A 20,281-nucleotide genomic window follows, 5' to 3' on the forward strand; every position below is an offset into this window, starting at 1 on the left:
TACATTTTGGACCAGTGATGATTTACGACCGAACGAAAAGAAATCAATTGGTTTTGTACTATATGATACCATGTATGATAGATACTATCTACCAAACCACAACTGAAGTTATATGAATGCGACTTCTGATATCGCATTACACCACACCACATACTTCCAATAACCATCCACTTCTCATTTATAGACCAACCAATCAATAGATCCATATATCAATATAATAATGAATAACTGAAATAGAAAGAAAGAAAAATCACATATTCCTCCCCCCAGTAACCCTAATCGTCTCCCCACTCACATACGAAAACAACGGACTCGCCACCCCCAAAACCGCCCTCGCCGCCTCCTCCGGACTAGCTGGCCGTCCCAGCGGAATATCAGGATAATCACTACCTCCCTTCTTCTTCTTCTCATCAGAACCACTAGTAGTAGTAGTTCCAGTCCGCCTACTATCCAACTGCTTCCCCGGAATCCCCAACGCGACCTTCGTCCCGTCCGCCATGGCAATAAACGCCCCCTCCTCCTTCGCCGCAGTCAACCGGGTCTTCACGAACCCAAATGCAATGGTATTCGCGCGGACTCCGAACGCAGGTCCCCATTCTTTCGCGATGGTCTTCGTCAGCCCCGTTATGCCGGCTTTGGCGACGGCGTAGTTGGCTTGGCCGCTACCGTGTTATCCAGTGTTAATTAGATTGCGTGTAGAAGAAAAGGGAATGGGTTAGATGGGGGGAAAGAGGTAGTAACGTACGCATTCCCATGCACCCCACTCGTACTACTAATATTAATCACCACGCGCGATTCCCCATCCTTCACACGGAAGTATTTTGCTGCTGCGCGGACGAGTTTGAATGGTGCTGTGGCGTGGATGTTGAGCATGGTTGTGAATTGGGTGTCTGTCATCTGTATATATCCCATTAGTATTTCAAAATAAAATTTGTCTTTATATCTTATAGTATATAGCCTTAAGGTAAGGGAGGGATAAAGGTATTACCTTATGTATAACCCCATCCCAGGTAAACCCCGCATTATTCACAATAATGTGTATCTTCCCGTCCCCAAAGTCCGCGGCCTTGGTGACGAGTTCTTCGATGTAGGTGTCGTTGAGGATGTCGCCGGGGACAGCTAATGCCTTAGTTTCACCGAGGGATGCGTTGATGGAGGTTGCGACGGCGGAAGCTTTCTCTATTTCATTCCATTAGCATATCCCTATTTCACTTTTCTGTTTCGGTCAATGGCGAATTCTGTAACAGGCATAGAGGGCATACCTCCATCTATATCAGCTATAATCACCTTCGCTCCCTCGTTGGCGAACAACCGGGCGGTTTCGGCCCCGATGCCTTGACCGGCGCCGGTGATGATGGCCACTTGGTTGGCTAGTAAGCCGTGGGGGTAGTTGAGGTGCGAGGTTATTTGGGTGAGGCGGTTCATTTTGTTTATTTCTGGTTGGGCTGAGCTGCGCTTGGGTGGGTGTGGTGTAGTTGAGTGGAAGTAGGTAGTTGGAGGTGCGGTGGGGATGGATATAAGAGGATCTACAAATGCGGAGTTGGATATGCCGAGGCTCAGTTTGTCTGCCGATTACCGCTCGGTTGGTTCCTGGACTACGTACTTACTACTTACTATGTTTAGAAGGGAATACAATCACCCTGCGAATGGTCGCATACTACATAACAATGTATAAGTAATTGAAGGATTCAAGCTTAATCTACGTGCACAGATTATCCGACATCGCTCGTAAAATCGCCTCCACCATCGTATCATACCCCCCCAGCATCTGCTGGAACCATTCCACCTCTAGTCCGTCCGTCCCATTGAGCTCTCGGAGCTCGGGACTCAGATGTCGGCTCATTTCGACTGCGTCCTTGAGTAGCCCCAGTACCTCTCGGCACTGCAGGGCTCGACCTCGGATGAGGTACCGGCGAATCCGGCGCGTCTCGTCCGGGCCCATCTCGTACTCGCCGTAGGGAAGGATCATGTTGTGGTTTTCAGCAGGCGCGGATGAGAGCTCATACGAGGTCCAATACTCGAAGAGCTGGAGTGTAGTATCCAGTATGGATACTGAATACAGTAGGTTTGTGTGGTCTTTGTGACAATTGGGGCATCGGAGAAAGTTCCGACACGCGGTCAATGCGATGTTGATGCCCTGTAGGATCTGGTCCAGTCGTAGACGCATGCTCCCTGCCAGCACGGTCCGGATCTGGTTTACGTTGTATAAGAGTGCGTTGGTGCATTCACAGGGCTGTAGTGGGTTGGGGATGGGGACCGCGAGCGGACAGCCGGTGAAGCCCCGGGAGATGAACTCCTTCGGGAGGAATGGCGGCGACATGGAGGGATTGAACATTGGGGCCAGCGTCTCCCCTATTGATGGATACTCCATGGTCTGGTCGGTCAGCAACGTCGTGTCAGCCAAATTGGCCCCGTGGCTATCGGGGCTTCTGGACTGACTGGCTGGGCTGGTGCTTTGTGTACTCTATAACCGTTAGAATGTTGTTTATTAACGAGCACAAGATGAACAAACCGTTGCGTCGACACCATTGTCATCATAGCTGATACGAGGCGGTTGTCCTTTGGCTACTGATGCGGCCCATCCGTTGGCAGGTATTGTAGGCTTCTTCTCGTCTTGCAACTGCCCAAGTTTCCGCAGCGTGGCACGGTTCTTGCTCCCTTTTGGCTTCCCAGAACGATTGGCGACGCGGTACCGACAGGGCAACCCATGACGCATACAGCGAATGCAGGTGTCTTTCCCAGATAGATTACATTTCACCTTTGACTGTCGGCAATTCTCACAGGCAGCCCGGAGCTTCGGCGGATCCCCGTTGCTGACGGCGGTTTCGGATTCGGCCAGCATTTATATTGTAGATTGTAGGTATAGAATGTAAAGCAGGGTCGTCGTGATATCAGAGGATAACGAGGTGAGGTCGACCAAAAGGGGAGCCTCAAGCAAACGGGTGTGGCGATATTACTGGGAATACCAAGGAAAAGAGAAAGATCAAACCACTCTTCATCAGCACATCAACCAGCGCAATCTTATATATACCAGCCGCCCTGGCATGCAGGGCTCGTATCGGGATTCATGAACCGACGGCAAGCGCAGATGAAGTCAGCCGTTGTGAAACCCTAAGATTTCATCTGATCCACCTCGCATGGGAGCCGTGTCCAGTCCTCCAACTGGCAGATTCTTCAGCAATAGTCCAACTGACCTCCATCTTACTTGTCAGAAATGGCAAATGCCAGATTGCTTGGCTACCAGCCCAACTGCCTCTGATAGGGGCTGCCTACATCAGCCAGTGCCGCGGGGGACGGTCCTCCAACGTAAGAAGCCTGGAAGAATAAGCTCAGGTGCAACATCGTCGTCAATTCAGTGGGGGCCACTAGGCCGAATAACTCTAATGTGCTCGAAGGAGCCACGACGATGCAAGACTATTGTGTCTGACGTAGCATCCAATGAGGAACCGCAGCATGCCGTCTAGGGTGATTCTATCGGTATGCAGGCCAGCACACCATGTGAGCTGTAAATCGATGCGGGAACGCATCCCTATTCGCCTGCCCGGTTTGAAATGCCCAGGCAAGCGGTGAACGTTCATGCTGTCGCAAGACCCAAGGTCTATTCTTATGATTGTATCCTGGACTTCCCCTCGTTTGCGTATTTTTTGTTCCTCTTTCCCTTTTCTTATTGCCTTCTTGGGGGAAAGAAGGTTTCTGCAATGCTTCTCTCATCTCTGGCTTTGCCATGTTGCAATGGTCAGCATGTGAAATTCAAGGTTAGACATGTCTCGTATCAGCCGTGAAGACGTCAGCATCATCATCATGTCATCTCTATTACTTCTTGAGGCGATTAAGTTATGGCTACAGGTGGTGATGTTTAGGGGGCGCCGCGCGCCCCCCCTCCCCCCTTCTTCCCCCTCCACAGGACGTCCTGCCTGTGCGATGTCCCAAGGTTCAGCGGGCGAATCACTGCGCGGCCCCAAGACAACTGTCTGCAATGCCGCTGTGTCTGTAATCAAATGCCTTTAGCAACCCGGTCAGATGAGCAACGGCGGCGCAGACCACCAGCACATGAAAGATCTGGTGGGAGCTGCCCCAGAGATCGAAGTGGCCTGGTCGCAAGCGCTCCGGCACCCGGGCCGCATAGATGGTTGCTCCCAAAATGTACAGAAAACCTTGGAGAAGTAGCCAACCGAGCCCGATTTGGCGTGTCATCTGCTCCAGACCGTACAAGCGTAAGCCGTGGATCACGGGGAACACCGCTGACAGACCCATGCCGACAAACATGGCCGCACGGAATGGCCGCCACCGAGGCGTCCGGAAATGAGGGAAGATCGAAACAAGGATGCAGCCAAGACCGAGGGCGCAGATCATCGTCCAATACAACCGTTGCAGATCAGGCATACAGTAGAATCCAAAGTACACGCTAGGCACGAAGCTGCCCACGATAAGCCCTACGATACCAACATAGTCAAACGTGTTTCCGATGCGGGCCACGAGGGGGGAATGGTTCGAAATGGTATGATATGTTGCAGACATGCCCAAACAGAAGGCCGCCCCCGCGAAGAAGCATCCAAAAGCAATCAGATCCGCCTGGGTGGCATTCTCATATCGCGGAGCTAGTGCCCGATAGAGAAGCCCAGCCGCTGGAACGGCCAGTAGGGACGGCAGCAGATGCGTGTAGATGTTGACCGTTTCATTGTGAAGGTAGGTCAAGGACTGCAGGGAGACCAGAAGAGAGAATGAAGCCGGCCGATAGCCCGTGTGGATGTGCTGGTTGTCGCGCTGCCAATGGGGCAGGTCATCCCAGTGAAGAAGCTTTCTGATGACTTGGGAAGGCTGTTCTAACACCGCAGCTGCCACCACAGCAGGCTGGCTGGTACCCAGATCCTTCTCATGGGCTTGAGTGGGGCGACGCTGGCGAGTGGACATATTCCTCACATGCAGGATGCAGACAGAATGACAGATCCCAGATCTCCGGTGAGCAGATGGCTAGCGGTTGCTCCGTAATCGGGGGTGGTCCTCGGGGGGAGTATACGCGTGAGAATGAGGTAAGATGACCGTCTAGTAAGAGCAAAAAAAGAAATATGTACACGGAAAAGCAGATTAAAGGGTCAAGAAGAAGCAAAACAAACCCCCTAAAACACCTCAACCCGAAGTGATGGGTGAGGAACCTGAAGAATAGCGTTGGGGATTCCGCGGAGTATCGCCGTTCCCTTTTGGGACTTTTGGCTCGTTGGGAAAACTGACAAACAGTGCAAATGAGACAAACAGCCCGGCACTTCCCCGACGGGATCCCCGCAGATCAATTCACCAGTCCATCACTTTGGATAGCTTCATCCTCCAATTCGAGCATGACGCAATATCAATAACCCCCCTCTCTGTTTTTTCCTTTTGCGACCCACTATATATACACCATGTCTGGTCATGCGCAGCCCGGAAAAGCCCCAGGCAGTCGGTTAAAGCCCGTGGCAGACTCGCTCGACACCGTGGGGTTTGTATCTAAAGGCGATCGAAAGTATGCTCACGGCCTCCTGATACCCATGGTGGAGCGACGATGCGGTTAACTGCGGCAGCGCTGACACTCACAGATTGCTAGACCATAAGGTTCAGAAGGAGTACTATGACAAGATTGTAAATCGGTACATGGAATTCTGCGCCCGCCATTCCAAAAACCTAGAAGCGGCATGGACGTCACTTCCCAGGAGCGCTTCGAGCGATGCCACCAGCAATCCACCAGCTTCTCTTCCTTCCTTGGACAATAAGTCGACAGGGCCCCGTAGTCCTTCCCCCTCCACTGAACTATCCACCATTCTCCTCTCTCTTCGCAAGCTGCGCGAGGCGGTTCTGGCTACCAGCTCCACAATTCCCATCTCTTTCTCCCAGCAAGTCCACATCTTTTCCATCAAGTTCGCGATTCAAGCCCGACATCCTCCATCATACTTTCCTTCCTTTCGCTACATCCTAGAGGAATTACACACTTCTTCTCACCCCTTGCCGGACTCTGACCTGAAAGATCTCATTTCGTATTGGATCCTGGATTACGCATGTCGACAGGAGGACATGGTTGCTGCTTATCAACTTCGTGCGCGTGCGCGCAGACGATACGGTTTTCAGTCATCGACTATTGACCGTGTCTTGAACGCTCTGGCACACGATAACTGGATTGTGTTCTGGCAGATCCGGCAAGATGTAGATTCCCGGATGCGTGCCGTCATGAATTGGGCTGAAGACCGCGTCAGACGACATGCCCTCAAAGCAGTCGGCAAAGCTTATCTCAGCACTGACACCAGATGGGTCACTGAAGGTTGCACCGGTGACAGCAATTGGACATGGGAGAACCTGGTAAAGGCGGAGAGCCTAGGTTGGGAGAAAGAGGGCGACAGAATCATCATCCGGAAGCCAAAGCAAAGGCCCCAAAATAACCTTGCACCTATAAAGGAAAATCCATGATGTTGTCGATTTGATATTGTCATTGCTGCATCGTTTATCTGGCGCTTATACGGGCATTGGCGGAGTATGGCGTTTGTTTCAGGTGTTTAGACGGCTATATAATTGGAGGATCCGACAGGCATTCTTAGAATAGCGCACCAGTCTTAGAACCCGGGACCTCCTTGCCATCAAGTGTAGACTTTCCGTGACTCTGCTGTCACTAAAGTTTGAAGTCCCCGTTGGGCCGATCAAGATTAGTAGTCCCAGTGACTGGTTGTCTGGCCACTGTTTCTACAAGGTCGGTCTTTAGCTTGGCGGATTTATCAGAGCATAGTTCGTAGACGGTTGACAAGTTGAACACGAGACTCGAGAACGACTGGTTTGCGTGGACCAGTGACTCAAGGACCTCACGTGCCTGTGGCATGGTTAAGCACGGGCTTCGTAGTAGGTAATCTTTATGGAATATGACTTACTTCGTTCAACCTACCAGTGTACAACAAGCACACCGCCAGGTTCTGCGAGATCATGGACTCATCGGGTCTGCGTTCCTCGTTGCCAAGTAAGGCGCGCCATTCAGCCACTGCGTCGTCGTACCGACCCTCGGCCATACTGAGGAGCGGGCGAAACACGGTGTTCCCGGCATCGCTCGCCTCGCCACATACCTGCCTCGCAGCATCAAGATCGCCAATTATGAGCATCAAAAGTACTTTTCTCAGTTTATTGATCTCACTTTCCGATTCTGCTATTCGCAAGCTGGCGAGCGATCTCCTGGCGGCATCCAGATCCCCCATTTCAATGAGCGCGTTCACATTTCTCATGCCGAGGTCAGACAATCGCTCTCTCCACAACTTCCGCTCTTCGGGGTCCATATCTGGCCGCAAAATCTCCCTTCGCGCTTCCAAGCCAACCTCGTAGAGTCCGCCAATGCCCCTACGTGAGTCGCCGAATCCAATGCTCTGGAGTCTAATAGCCAACACTCGTAGGGGCCATGGTACGATGTGACGAGGATAGTTTGGGTGCTTATCAGACGTCCCGGCGATCGGTTCCACATAATAGAAGGCGGAGCTCAGGTCTTCGAGTGCCTTAGACTCTTGCGCTGCAATGATCGTATTTCCTGACAGTTGCAGGCACGCTAGCCGAGTGTAAAACAGAGCAAAGATTCGTTTGATGTCAGTAGGCGAGATCAACGAGGATGTTAAGATCGTCCCACACAAATAAGCAGCGAGCAGAAAGTGACCTTCAGCCAGAAGCCGCTCAAGGGTGGCTAGGCTTGTGGACAGCGATTCATCTGACGTTGGGGCAAGGAACTCAGAGCGAAGCGCGTGCGGTATTTCTACCTGAGACAGCGAATGATACACATCATACCGGAGCAGGTACGAGAGATCCTTCTCCACTGTTGGTGGCAGTTCATCCGGTCCCAATGGATCCAGTCTGCTAAACGAAGCGCCGGTAAATCCAGCAAAGTCTGCTGTAGCCGGCCTTGGGGATGCGGCTGTGTTCACTGTTTCGGAGCCGAGCGGGCTGTAATTGTTAGTATGGGCCTAACTAATCAAGCAGATTCGCTCCTCACTCATCTGGCTGATCTAGAGGACCCTTCGTTGTGCTACGCGGCCTTGAAGCTAGGACGAATCAGCCTTATATTCTCTAGATTGCCGATGATACAACAAGCATCAAGCATTAATGCTCCTTACATCTAGAGACATTGCGGGCGTGTTTAGTTGGCGAAGCCTCCATAGCTGTATCAATGGAGAAAGCAACAATTATTGATAGTCAGCCTAGTCGAAATGTTCTTGAGGCTTGTACTCAGTTCCCGCGGTGGAAAGCCTTCTGTTGCAGATTGGCGAGCTCTTTATCTAGGAACCGGGGATAGTTGCTGGCAACATAATAATGCGGGATCCCCGACCTCAAAGGCGGAAGAGGCCATTCTGCCGCGCGGTGAAGGGATCGGCCCGGACAGACAAACTGGCCCCATTCAAACCGTCAATCGCGTCTACTCCCGGCTGGTAATCTTAAGTAGTAGCCACACGATCAACCGACCATACTTTCCACCACCTCTATATAAGGCTACCGTCAGCATCGCACTATCGTTGCTCTATACACCCTGACTTGAACCGTTCTCTGCACCATCAAATACCCGCATCTTCGTTCGGCACTATGACTCTCGCCGAGGAGCTCCGCTCGAGAAACTTCAGTACGGACCTGCCTTGTTTACCATGACTTATTCTTTGACATACGAAGCAAGGGATAACTAACAACTCATCACATAGGCATCTATGGACAATGGTTTGTAACGCTTTTCTCTATTTTCTTTCTCGCCCGCCGCTGCCCAACTGTGCGCCTCTACAACATTTGCGAAAACGAATGATGGTTGCCTGAATCTCTTGAGCACAGCGCTTGGCGCTGTCTTGAAAGGACCTGCTTCAGTTGCCGCCTTGGACCACCATACACTTTGAATGTTCGCGCATAGGATTTGGGCGACTGCGACAAGATTGGAGCTATAAACATGGCGTTTAAAGGCAGTTTTGCTAATCGATGTCTGACGTAGGACGGGCGTGATCTGCATCGTCTTGTGCTTGGCTCTCGGTATCGCCAACATCTTCTCGTTCGACGTCGTGATTATCATCTTTAGTGTTCTGTGCCTGTGAGCTTTTCCTTTCCTATTCTTACACTGGTTTAGAAGCTTACAATGCACAGCATCTCTGGTTTGATCCTCATCTTCGCCGAAGTGCCCTTCCTCCTCAGAATATGCCCCACATCACCAAAATTCGATGCATTTATCCGACGCTTCACCACAAACTGGATGCGCGCTGCAATGTATACAGTGATGAGTGTTGTGCAATGGCTCAGTCTTATCAAGTCCGCTACCAGTTTGATTGCGGCTGCCGTTTTCCTACTTATCGCCGGTTTGTTCTATGCGCTGGCGGGTCTCAAGAGCCAGGAATTCGTCGGCAGCAAGACTTTGGGCGGCCAAGGTCTTGCGCAGATGATTGTCTAAGACTGGTCTGAAACGTGATCTATGAAGCTAAGGTACGCCTTTCGCCTGTCATGCAGCTATTGTATATGTCGTCTTCAACATTCGTGCACTGCGCTCGAAAAGAGCCACATGTTGTTTTCATGCTAATCGATTCTGCTGCAGGTGACTGACATGGAATGGAAAAAGAGACGGCTAAAGAACCATCTCTGGGCTGAATGCGCCACGATTATGAATCGATTGTGCTGTTCTTGACGCTGCCGAGCAGGGTCTTGTACTCGTATAGCATACTGTTTTGAGAAATTGGGATTCCTACGGCTCGGGCTACTGAAGTTTCTGCTCATGTGCCTTTATTGATTTTCTTCTTTGTGTCGTATTTGCAGTCCTGTTTTTGCTTTTGAGACTTGCTCAAAAACTGTTACAATGAGTTTTAGATGAATCATGTAATATTTACCATCTCGCCCCAGCGAATACCCGATTAGCATCCTGGCGATGAATGAATGGATTTGTTTGCATAGAAATGTGCTGTAGGGGTTGAGAGCTAAAGATAAGCTTGTTCCAACGCGGGGAACAATAAAGGAACGAATGTTAAATGAAGTGATCTCCTATAGTAAACTAGTTACATTTACATGCAGGGATCCAGTTGTGCCCGAATGGTCGTGCATAGCTGACTCAGCACTGAAGTTATCCCCAGATAAGATAAGCACAACTCATTCAAGCGAAAACCCTCAAAATTCGACTCCGCCGAAACAATCGAAATCCCACACGCCGACGCCGAACCGCTACGCCAGACGACGTGCCCCCTCTCCTCCCCACCCATCCCCCCCGACCGTTTGCCGGACAATTTCCTACTCGTCGACAGACGTACTTCTATCGCAAAATGTCCTACGAAGAGCGCGCCAACGCGCACCCCAACCTGGGCGACGAGTCCGATGTGGAGGAGGAAGCGCTTGTCAACGACTACCGCGAGCAGGTCAACTTCGACGATGGCATGAGTGAGTTGGACAGAACGACATCCCTTGGAGGTGGTTCCCAGACGCAGGACCTCCAGGCACAGCTCGCTGCTGCTGCCACCCCGCTCGAGTACCAGGCTACTCTCGAGACCAAGTTCGCAAGCTACGACAACTACTGCAGCCTTTTCCACTACATCCTGAACTCTGAGGGTCCGGTTGAGCTCGAGGTTCCTTCTGTATGTACTCCTCCATCTGTCAGGTGCGACGGGCTGCGGCTGCGGCTGCAGCTGTATTTGATACATGCTTCGCTGCCTTGACTTGCAATTGTGTGCGGTTGAATCACCGCGGTTGATACACTGTGCTAACTAGCCCATCTTATTGTCAACAGTACTACTGGGCCTGGGATGTCATCGACGAGTTCATCTACCAGTTCGAATCCTTCTGCCGCTACCGCAACCGCGTCGCTCGCAGCGGCTCCAACGAGGAGGAGGCCCAGCTTCTCCGTGAGAACCCGAACACGTGGGGTTGCTACTCCGTGCTGAACGTCCTCTACTCCCTCATCCAAAGGTCCCAGATCAACGAGCAATTGGCTGCCATCAAGCGTGGTGAGGACCCCTTGGCGTTTGCCGGAGAGTATGGCTCCCGCCCTCTGTACAAGATGCTGGGATACTTCTCCATCATTGGACTCCTGCGTGTCCACTGTCTCTTGGGTGACTTCAGCCTTGCCCTCAAGACCCTCGACGACATCGAGATGAACAAGAAGGCCATGTTCGCCCGTGTCATGGCGGCCCACTTCACCACCTACTACTATGTCGGTTTCTCCTACATGATGATGCGTCGCTATGCCGATGCCATCCGCATGTTCAGCCACATCCTGGTCTACGTTTCCCGGACCAAGAACTTCCAGAAGGGTGGCAACAGCTACGATGCCATCGCCAAGAAGAACGACCAGATGTACGCTCTCATCGCCATCTGTGTCGCTCTCCACCCCACTCGCCTGGATGACACCATCCACTCCGCCCTGCGCGAGAAGTACGGCGAGCAGCTCAACCGCCTGCAGCATGGTGGCCCCGAGGCCCTTCCTCTGTTCGAGGAGCTCTTCCGTTCGGCCTGCCCCAAGTTCATCAGCCCCACTCCCCCCGACTTCGAGAACCCGGCCCTCAACGTCGACCCTGTTGACCACCACACCGCCATCTTCATGGATGAGGTTAAGAACACCCTGTACAACCCTACCATCCGCTCCTACCTGAAGCTCTACACCACCATGGACCTGAAGAAGCTGGCTGGCTTCCTGGAGGTCGAGCCCGAGAAGCTCCGCTCTTGGCTCCTCATCAACAAGCAGCGCAGCCGTCAGGTGCGCTGGGTAGAGGGCGGCCTTCTGGAGGGCGAGCCGGTCAACGCCAACGACCTCGACTACGCTCTGGAGAACGACCTCATCCACGTCAGCGAGACCAAGGCCGGACGCCGTCTCGTGGACTGGTACCTCAGGAACCTTGCTCGTGTCTACTAAGTTCGAGTACGCTACAGCGACCCCTTCTAGTGCCAAAACGCATATCCCCACGTCATTTGACTTGAGACATGCGTCCGGTCTGTAACTAGACTCCACGAAGGGGTACTCAATCTCAGCAAGGAACCACGAGAGACACACTGAAGTGCAAACAGAAAGAAGGGGGATGTGTGGTCCAGGAGATATCATCAGCTGGGAAGGGGGATCATTTGGGCAATCAAGTCCAAGTCGTGCTTTTTCGAACGGGTCATCAATTACCCTCTCACCTTTTGTGGGCCCGTTCACTTACTCACGTCTTCCCCCATCCCACCAACATCATGATTCTTTTTTTTTTATCTTATCTATTTATTTATTCTGTCCTCCGCTTCCCATATCTTGCTTCGATTGTCCATGCTTCTCATTACTCAGGGGGTTGGTCGCACAACCCTTTGACCATCCTGGTTATACGGGGTTGGAGTCGACAAAAAGAATTCTTCTTTTCCTTTTTTGTTTTTCATTTGAGGAAATGTTCCAAGGCGTATCCCATTATGCTTGTGTTTGGTTTTGCTTCCGGTTCGACACGGTCTGGTCTGTGTGCATCGAGCTGTTTGTGTCTTAGCTAGCAGAGGACAGACAGGGATGTAGAATCCGCATGATGAAATAGATGATGACTTAAGCAAATATTCTCCATTCAACCTCTAAGCAGATAGATAGAAAGAAGCAGCTGGGGGTATAGCATTACTCTATCTCATATTCTAGTATGATACACATATACAGTTAGGTTGGTTGGGTCCAGGAATAATAGACCTATCTAGCTAGGTCCTCATTCAATCCTGAACATCAAAACTAGTCCCGCACCCACAGTTACTCGTTGCGCGTGGGTTGTCCACAATCTTAAACTGACTTCCAATCAACTCCATCGTATAATCCACCGTACTGCCCGAAAGAAGCTCCAGCGATGGCTCATCCATGACTACTTTAGCTTCTCCGGCACCTGCTACCTCTGCCTCTCCCTCCTCAGGCTCGGCTGCGAAAACAGTGTCTTCCTCCGCGTCGATCTTGGATGCGGCCTCCAGGGACATCAGGTATTGGAATCCATGGCATCCACCGCTTGTGACGGTGATGCGGAGATGGTGGTAGGGGTTTTCTTCCTTGGTGATGGAGGGGGATGAGGAAGGGTCTGTGATTTCGCGGAGACGCTGTTGGAGATATGTTAGTTCATGATGTAACTGGATTACTCTAGCGACTTGAAGAGCCAAAAAGAAAAAGAAATGTTGTTATCCCTCCTCTGGGAAAGAGAAGGAAAAAAAAATTGAAAAACATACAACAGAAGGGATTCGCTGGTGGTCACCCACCCAACTACTAACCTCCCGGCGTGTGGCTTAAGTACGGCTGAGCGGACGGGAAGCCCTGTTTTCCACACCCTGTGGTCGTATGTACTTGTCTCATACTTGAGAGGGTTCATATCGTGGCTAACAGTAGGCTAGCTCCGGTGATCCGGCGCATTTGCTTCCAATGTGCTTGCATCTCCGTTTCAACCTCCGAACGCTACTCAAGCCGTACCATCGCCACATTTTCGCAATGCTCTTCGGAAGAGGTATAGTATATGCAAGCAGGGACAGAAGGGAAATATTGTTTCAACGTACCTCCGCGGCCCTCGGCGAGATACTAATCAACAAGTCCTTTCCCTCTTCATCAACTCTCGGGTTTTGTAGCACCTTGGTAGCTGATCGGATACTCGTGGTGGAAAAGGAAGAGCGTTGTCCGAAAGCGTCAAAGCGGAATACTGATCGCGGTGAGGATGTGCTCGCCCGGGGGCAAAGGAATCTAGGCCGGAGCGTGGATCGTTGGGAAACGGTATCGCAGAAAGATGCGGAGAAGCTCAATGTCGGCAACGTTGCCGGGGAAAGTGCAGAAACCGCGGTGCGAGGCGAATGAGAGCGAGAGAGCCGGCGGGCGGCTGTTGAGAGGATCGGACGGGACATGTTTGTCGTCATAGAGGAGAAAGTAGGTGTTAGGAAAGGCAAGTGAAGGAGGACTTTTGTTGAGGGAGAATAAAGACTGGATTGATAATATGATCGGAGGCTCGGAGCAGCCATCGAAAAGAAGGTATTATTGCCGTTAGTCAGAGGGTTCGGGATGACGCCATTGGTCGATCGGGGACCGGCAAGAAGTGGCAGAATTGAGATAATCGCGGGGAACTTCATTGGCTTTGCGTAACATTTCCATGACTGTACTTAGTCTAATTTTCTTCTCTGTTGTTGTCTATGATTGTATAGTAGACGAGGATTTTGGATATATTCATTCTATTTCCCTTTGACAGTACATAGTACTTCCGCCATACCAAGGGAGCATCTTAACCATGAGTTCTAAACATGCACATGAATCGAGCGTCAGCTCCCCGCTTTCCTACAAGACTGATAGCAATGCCTTCACCAAGGAATATGCAGAGTCTCTCGATGCACAAGATCCTTTGCGCGAATTCAGAAAGGAATTTATTATCCCTTCTAAAGTTGACTTGAAAAGGAAGACTTTGGCAATTGACAATAGCTGTACGTATCGTAGCGCTGCTATATTGTCTCAATTTCACTAATCAATTGCCCTCTCATCTAGCCACTGATGAGTCTGATCCCCGGTGTATATATCTCTGTGGAAACTCATTGGGAGTTCAACCTCGTAATGCCCGCAAGTACATTGACTACTATCTACGGACATGGGCTATCAAAGGCGTAACTGGACATTTTCTTCCGCACGAGGACCAATTGCTCCCACCATTTGTTGACGTCGATGACGCTGGCGCGAAGCTCATGGCGCCAATTGTGGGAGCCCTGGAAAGTGAAGTGGCAGTGATGGGCACACTGACGGCGAACTTACACTTCTTGATGGCGAGCTTCTACCGCCCGACCCAGGAGAGGTATAAAATTATCCTGGAAGGGAAGGCGTTCCCAAGTGACCATGTGGGTTCGAAGCCGATAATCATTTGAAAAGCAATTACCTAACCCAGTGAATCTAGTACGCCATCGAGTCACAGATTAGACACCATGATCTTCGCCCAGAGGATGCTATGGTCCTCATCGAGCCGGAAGACCGCTTGAAGCCGGTTCTGCGAACGGAGCAAATTCTCCGAGTTATTGATGAACATGCCTCAAGCACGGCGCTTGTGCTCCTTTCTGGTATTCAGTTCTACACAGGACAATACTTCGATATTGAAAAGATTACCGCGCATGCCCAATCTAAGGGAATTCTCGTTGGCTGGGACTGTGCGCATGCAGCTGGCAATGTCGACCTGCGCTTGCACGACTGGAATGTAGATTTTGCTGCGTGGTGTAATTACAAGTACCTCAACAGTGGTCCAGGTGGGATGGCAGCTTTGTTCGTGCATGAGAGACACGGCCGAGTTGAGATGGACAAGGTTGGCAGTGAGGAGGAGCCATTCCGTCCGCGCCTCTCGGGCTGGTGGGGAGGCGACAAGAAGACTCGCTTCCTTATGAACAACAGTAGGTTTTCTTGCTGCTAGCGTTCACTCGGCGACTAACTGAGAACCACAGATTTCGTACCGCAGACGGGTGCCGCGGGATTCCAGCTATCTAACCCTTCCGTTCTGGATATGAATGCGGTCGTTGCGTCGCTCGAGCTGTTCAATCGGACCTCGATGGCCGAGATTCGTCAAAAGTCTTTGAACGCCACTGGCTACTTGGAACATCTCCTTCTGAACTCTCCTGCAGACTTCCCTACTGGGAAACGACCTTTTTCCATCATCACGCCTTCGAACCCAGCAGAACGTGGTGCACAACTCAGTCTGCTGTTAGAACCGGGACTTTTGGATAGCGTCTTGGAGACACTAGAAGAGCACGGAGTTGTGGTCGACGAAAGGAAGCCCGACGTCATCCGAGTTGCACCGGCACCTTTGTACAATACGTACACGGAGGTGTGGGAGTTTTGCCAGATCTTCTTCGAAGCCTGTCAGAAGGCTTTGAAGTCACGAAAATAAGCAACGGACAGATAATTATATTGGGCTGCCAAATCTGGGCTGATATGTGTATATGTCATCTTGAATATATAATGTTATTTTTGTCTATCAGCTATGACACTGGACAGACATGGACCAATCTACATAATGCCTACTATATATGAATATGTTACTATCAGACTAAGGACTTGAAGCACCACATAACACTACCCCTCCTATATGATAAGCTATATGATGTCGATGACAACATCAGTACTAGTGCCAGCCCTACCATATCCAATTACCATGGCAGCTCCCTTCCAGATGACTATAGCTTCATATTTCTCAATTAACACAGCATCGAACATACACTCATCCCGAACGATCATCCCAATCAACCAAAAGCAAAGTAAGCGCGCTCCAACGGTTGCCGTTCCGACTCCCAAGCCAGCCAATCCGATCTCGTAGTCCTGTCGCAATGTAGTGTTAGCAATGAACAATAACCAACCAAGCGCACATTCCACGCGGCAACAAGCACAAGACATGGGCACCACATACGGCAAAAGTCCCATCGCATTAACCTTCCAAATACCCAAGCACAACAGCACCAGCTGCATAACGACATATATCGCCTTCACACCCAGAAGCTTCGCGCGCGTACCCTCTGTATCGAACTTGGCGAACACCGTGTTGGTATTAATCAGGCCCTGGATGGGGCCCTTGAACAGCATAAACACCATCATAATACTGAAGATCTGTAGACTGTTTCCGGACATGTACATCATGATCGCGTTCATTGGGATCTGCTTCGAGGGAGCGAGGGCAATTTCCCATGCTTTCTTGAGCTTCAGGGTATCGGTTTCGACGGGTTTGGACGGGGCGGAGGTGGCTGAGGACTGCTGGGCGCGGTTCTGGAGTGGATGTGAATGTCGCGTTAGTATGAGCTGGGTGCGAATAAGGGGATGGGTATAGTAATCGGCAAAGAAAACGTACGTTCTTGCCAGTTGATTTCCTGGAGAAGCCTGGAGGATCAGGGATACTGGTAGCCTCTTTGGATGGGCGTGGCATGGGGGTGTTCATTCTCACCACCCATTGCGGCGGCGGTGGAGGGGGTAGAGAAACCATGGTGGGACTGTGAGAGTCGAAAGAACTCTCAGTAGTTAGCTTCTCTGTGCCTGGGGAATATTGAGGGATAGAGAGGTCGAGGAAAGGATGATGCCGCAAGCCAGGCCGAGCTTGGAGATGAGGAGGGAGCGATTAGAGTGACGATGATCCGGCCGGAATCGATGGATGGATTTCTCCACCAGCGCGGAGTTGGCGGCCCCCGATCCACTCCTGATTCTCACGCTGCCTCTCCAAAGTTGTTCCAGTCGACGTCGTTTTGGAATTTCACATTCATCAAGGACAGAGAGAGGGAGATAATCTGGGGTTATATTAATTGAGATAGGTAAGTACACTGTCGCGCCCTCAAACAGAGACATTCCCCCCCCTGTGCCTTGAGGCTAACGAGTCTAGTCTGCCCCCCTCTCCGATGCAATTGAAGCTTCGGAGCAGCAGACCAACCAAGCCAACTAGTCTACCGATCGAGTGCCCCTTGAAGCTCTCCGACATCCGTGAACGATTATTTGACGATATCAAGACGAGGTCTTTTGTGATTATACGTGACAAAACAAACCGGATCAGAGGATTGGAGGATTGTGAACCTGCACCATGAGTTCCAGCGGGGGAGATGCGAAGTTGTTCGCCAGAGTGAGTACTTTGATGTGCATTGGCACTGCTCTCCTTCCTGCCGCTCAATCGGACCATCCATACATGACGTGCAAGAGCCCTTTGGGCGTGTGCTTATCTTCCCGCGCTTCCCCTCATGCCTGTTCCCCTTGTTCACATGAACCAGCGCTGGCTTTGTCTTTTCCTTCTGCGGGGGATCTTGTTCGCTATGCTCCTCATGCTGCTTCCTCCGAATCCCCTCCTCCTGGCTGGCCCCCAAATTCCTCCCTAGTCCGATCTACATCCTTACCTTATCATGTTCCTCAGCGTGGTTCCTTATACAGCGCAATATGGCTCACCATTCTCTCGTTCCAAACAGGGCAAAGTCGCCGAGTTGCGACAGGAGTTGAACAGTGGGGGGAAGAAGGACAAGAACCATTCGGCCAAGAAGATCGCGCTTAAGAAAATCGTCGCCAATATGACCATGAGCAATAATGATATGGTCGCTTTGTTCCCCGACGTGATCGGTTGTATGAACTTGCCCAGCCTGGAGATTAAGAAGATGTATGTCTCCGGGACGATATTGTATCGCGTCTTGTGTGGGGACTAATGATTTCTCTCACTACAGGTGCTTTCTGTTCCTCGTCAATTATTCGAGAGCGAAACCCGAGGTTGCGCTCAAGGCTTTGCCGTTCCTCATCGATGTGTGTGTTTTCCTTTACGTCTGGGGATGTGACAGCTAATCCGAATAATCCAGGATATGGAGGACTCCAACCCTCTCGTGCGTGCCCTGGCACTACGGACCATCTCCTACATCCATGTCCGCGAGTTTGTCGAAGCGACAGTGCAACCGGTCAAGCGACTGATGAGCGATATGGATCCATACGTGCGCAAGACCGCCGCTTTCTGCGTCGCGAAGCTCTACGAGCACGATAAGAAGATGGTCGAAGCGTCGGATCTGATTGATCGGCTAAACAGCATGCTCAAGGACGAGAACCCGACGGTGGTTTCTAGCGTCCTGGCCTCCTTGGTGGACATCTGGGGTCGCAGCGAATCGATCTCTCTGACTATTGACTACACCAGTGCCTCGAAGCTCGTTTCGATCTTACCAGACTGCTCTGAGTATGTGTCTATGCTTCTGTGTCCGATGCAGGTTACTGACATTGTGCAGATGGGGCCAGTCTTACATCCTCGAGGCTTTGATGTCCTATGTCCCTCAAGACTCCGCAGAATCCCTGTTGCTGGCAGAGCGAATAGCCCCCCGCCTCTCGCACTCCAACTCTGCCGTTGTCCTGACCTCTATCCGCGTTATCCTCTACCTCATGAACTACATTGCCGACGAAAGACATGTCACCTCCCTCGCAAAGAAGCTATCACCACCCCTTGTCACCCTTCTCTCCAAGCCACCAGAGGTACAGTATCTGGCTCTCCGAAACGCCATCCTTATCCTGCAGAAGAGGCCCGAGGTGCTCCGCAACGATATCCGCTGCTTCTTCTGTAACTACAACGATCCGATCTACGTCAAGGTCACCAAGCTGGAGTTGATCTTCATGCTGACCACCAAGGAGAACATTTCCGTGGTCCTTGCAGAACTCCGAGAGTACGTCCGTCCTCCCTTTCTCTAACCCTCACTACCAACACGTCCATAGGTATGCGACTGAGATCGACGTCCACTTCGTGCGCAAGGCAGTGCGTGCCATCGGAAAGCTCGCCATCAAGATCGAGTCCGCCGCAAAACAATGCATCGACACCCTGCTGGAACTGGTCAACGCGAAGATTCCCTACATCGTCCAGGAGGCGACGGTTGTGATCCGCAACATCTTCCGCAAGTACCCCAACCAATACGAGAACATCATCGGCAACGTAATTCAGAACATTGACGAGCTCGACGAACCCGAAGCCAAGGCCGCCATCATCTGGATCATCGGCCAGTACGCCGACCGCATCGAGAACTCCGACGGCCTTCTCCAGGACTATCTGGCCACCTTCCACGACGAGACTGTCGAAGTCCAACTTGCCCTCCTCACCGCCACCGTCAAGTTCTTCATCCAACGTCCCACCAAGGGCCAACAGCTCGTCCCCCAGGTCCTAAAATGGTGTACTGAAGAGACCGACGACCCGGACCTCCGCGACAGAGGCTACATGTACTGGCGTCTGCTATCCACCGACCCCAAGACCGCAAAGCAGATCGTCATGGGCGAAAAGCCCCCCATCAGCGCCGAAAGCGAAAAACTCGACTCCCGCACCCTCGAGGAACTCTGCCTCAACGTCGGCACTCTCGCCACCGTGTACCTGAAACCCGTCCAACAAGTCTTCCGCTCCGCGCGCACAAGACGCCTACAGTACAGCCCTGCCCTGCAGAAACCGAAGGAAGAACCCGGCACTGCCGTCTGGCAATTCCCCGCCCCGTCGCAATCCAACAGCCCCACCGCCGCCATGGCTGCCAGCGCATCTGCCCCCAGCGATATGAACGCAGCCGTCAGCGCTGCCGACAGCTACTTCAACAGTGTCGGCACCCAGCAAATGGCTGCACTGGACCTAGGCGGTCGCGAAGACGGTGGTGTTGGCGGTGGTGGCGCCCCCCAGACGCAGTATGTCGTTACTCAGAACCAGCAGCAGGTGTATCAGCCGCAGCTGGCGGGTGGAGCAGCCACGGGTGAGTTGTTGTTGCTGTAATTGTACTGGTGTAACATTCTGTGCTTCTATTATTCTTTCTTTTTACTTTCCTGCTAGATAGGTTCTTAATTCTTTTTGGAGCGGTTTATCAATTATTTCGCAGGCAGGGACTTGTGATGTATTCTGTT

The 20,281-nt window shown here is 51.6% G+C and overlaps 11 protein-coding genes and 1 non-coding gene across 12 annotated transcripts; 5 read left to right on the forward strand and 7 right to left on the reverse strand.

Annotated features, from left to right (window-relative positions):
• Positions 1-250: 250 nt before the first annotated feature.
• Positions 251-1,425, reverse strand: AtWU_09702 (SDR family NAD(P)-dependent oxidoreductase; the record flags this gene model as incomplete). Its single annotated transcript, XM_035504808.1, has 4 exons — positions 251-662; positions 746-897; positions 989-1,179; positions 1,263-1,425. The coding sequence occupies 4 exons, from the start codon at positions 1,423-1,425 to the stop codon at positions 251-253; spliced, it is 918 nt and encodes a 305-aa protein (XP_035360701.1).
• Positions 1,426-1,699: 274 nt separating this feature from the next.
• On the reverse strand, positions 1,700-2,842 carry AtWU_09703 (uncharacterized protein; the record flags this gene model as incomplete). The annotated part of the gene is made up of 2 exons (XM_035504809.1): positions 1,700-2,464; positions 2,513-2,842. 2 exons carry the CDS (start codon positions 2,840-2,842, stop codon positions 1,700-1,702), a joined length of 1,095 nt encoding a protein of 364 aa, XP_035360702.1.
• A 1,103-nt stretch (positions 2,843-3,945) lies between these two features.
• AtWU_09704 (hemolysin III family protein) lies at positions 3,946-4,911 on the reverse strand (the record flags this gene model as incomplete). Its single annotated transcript, XM_035504810.1, has 1 exon — positions 3,946-4,911. The coding sequence occupies one exon, from the start codon at positions 4,909-4,911 to the stop codon at positions 3,946-3,948; it is 966 nt and encodes a 321-aa protein (XP_035360703.1).
• A 485-nt stretch (positions 4,912-5,396) lies between these two features.
• AtWU_09705 (uncharacterized protein) lies at positions 5,397-6,432 on the forward strand (the record flags this gene model as incomplete). Its single annotated transcript, XM_035504811.1, has 2 exons — positions 5,397-5,497; positions 5,571-6,432. The coding sequence occupies 2 exons, from the start codon at positions 5,397-5,399 to the stop codon at positions 6,430-6,432; spliced, it is 963 nt and encodes a 320-aa protein (XP_035360704.1).
• Positions 6,433-6,631: 199 nt separating this feature from the next.
• Positions 6,632-8,145, reverse strand: AtWU_09706 (uncharacterized protein; the record flags this gene model as incomplete). The annotated part of the gene is made up of 4 exons (XM_035504812.1): positions 6,632-6,826; positions 6,885-7,932; positions 7,982-8,030; positions 8,103-8,145. The coding sequence occupies 4 exons, from the start codon at positions 8,143-8,145 to the stop codon at positions 6,632-6,634; spliced, it is 1,335 nt and encodes a 444-aa protein (XP_035360705.1).
• A 420-nt stretch (positions 8,146-8,565) lies between these two features.
• On the forward strand, positions 8,566-9,406 carry AtWU_09707 (Tvp18 family protein; the record flags this gene model as incomplete). Its single annotated transcript, XM_035504813.1, has 4 exons — positions 8,566-8,602; positions 8,679-8,694; positions 8,957-9,052; positions 9,106-9,406. 4 exons carry the CDS (start codon positions 8,566-8,568, stop codon positions 9,404-9,406), a joined length of 450 nt encoding a protein of 149 aa, XP_035360706.1.
• Positions 9,407-10,262: 856 nt separating this feature from the next.
• AtWU_09708 (putative eukaryotic translation initiation factor 3 subunit EifCl) lies at positions 10,263-11,845 on the forward strand (the record flags this gene model as incomplete). The annotated part of the gene is made up of 2 exons (XM_035504814.1): positions 10,263-10,571; positions 10,724-11,845. The coding sequence occupies 2 exons, from the start codon at positions 10,263-10,265 to the stop codon at positions 11,843-11,845; spliced, it is 1,431 nt and encodes a 476-aa protein (XP_035360707.1).
• Positions 11,846-12,648: 803 nt separating this feature from the next.
• On the reverse strand, positions 12,649-13,818 carry AtWU_09709 (HesB/IscA family protein; the record flags this gene model as incomplete). Its single annotated transcript, XM_035504815.1, has 2 exons — positions 12,649-13,020; positions 13,468-13,818. 2 exons carry the CDS (start codon positions 13,816-13,818, stop codon positions 12,649-12,651), a joined length of 723 nt encoding a protein of 240 aa, XP_035360708.1.
• On the reverse strand, positions 13,140-13,255 carry AtWU_r51. Its single transcript, XR_004775234.1, has one exon. It is a non-coding gene; the product is annotated as a 5S ribosomal RNA (ribosomal RNA).
• Positions 13,819-14,183: 365 nt separating the features above from the next.
• bna5-1 (kynureninase) lies at positions 14,184-15,812 on the forward strand (the record flags this gene model as incomplete). The annotated part of the gene is made up of 4 exons (XM_035504816.1): positions 14,184-14,373; positions 14,435-14,778; positions 14,835-15,318; positions 15,370-15,812. 4 exons carry the CDS (start codon positions 14,184-14,186, stop codon positions 15,810-15,812), a joined length of 1,461 nt encoding a protein of 486 aa, XP_035360709.1.
• A 352-nt stretch (positions 15,813-16,164) lies between these two features.
• On the reverse strand, positions 16,165-16,895 carry AtWU_09711 (ER membrane protein complex subunit 4; the record flags this gene model as incomplete). The annotated part of the gene is made up of 3 exons (XM_035504817.1): positions 16,165-16,240; positions 16,329-16,681; positions 16,764-16,895. 3 exons carry the CDS (start codon positions 16,893-16,895, stop codon positions 16,165-16,167), a joined length of 561 nt encoding a protein of 186 aa, XP_035360710.1.
• Positions 16,896-17,480: 585 nt separating this feature from the next.
• AtWU_09712 (putative AP-2 adaptor complex subunit beta) lies at positions 17,481-20,153 on the forward strand (the record flags this gene model as incomplete). Its single annotated transcript, XM_035504818.1, has 6 exons — positions 17,481-17,519; positions 17,857-18,041; positions 18,106-18,181; positions 18,235-18,599; positions 18,649-19,077; positions 19,127-20,153. The coding sequence occupies 6 exons, from the start codon at positions 17,481-17,483 to the stop codon at positions 20,151-20,153; spliced, it is 2,121 nt and encodes a 706-aa protein (XP_035360711.1).
• Positions 20,154-20,281: the final 128 nt, after the last annotated feature.

The sequence above is a fragment of the Aspergillus tubingensis genome (genome assembly GCF_013340325.1).
Source record: "Aspergillus tubingensis WU-2223L DNA, scaffold_11, whole genome shotgun sequence".
Lineage (NCBI taxonomy): Eukaryota > Fungi > Ascomycota > Eurotiomycetes > Eurotiales > Aspergillaceae > Aspergillus > Aspergillus tubingensis.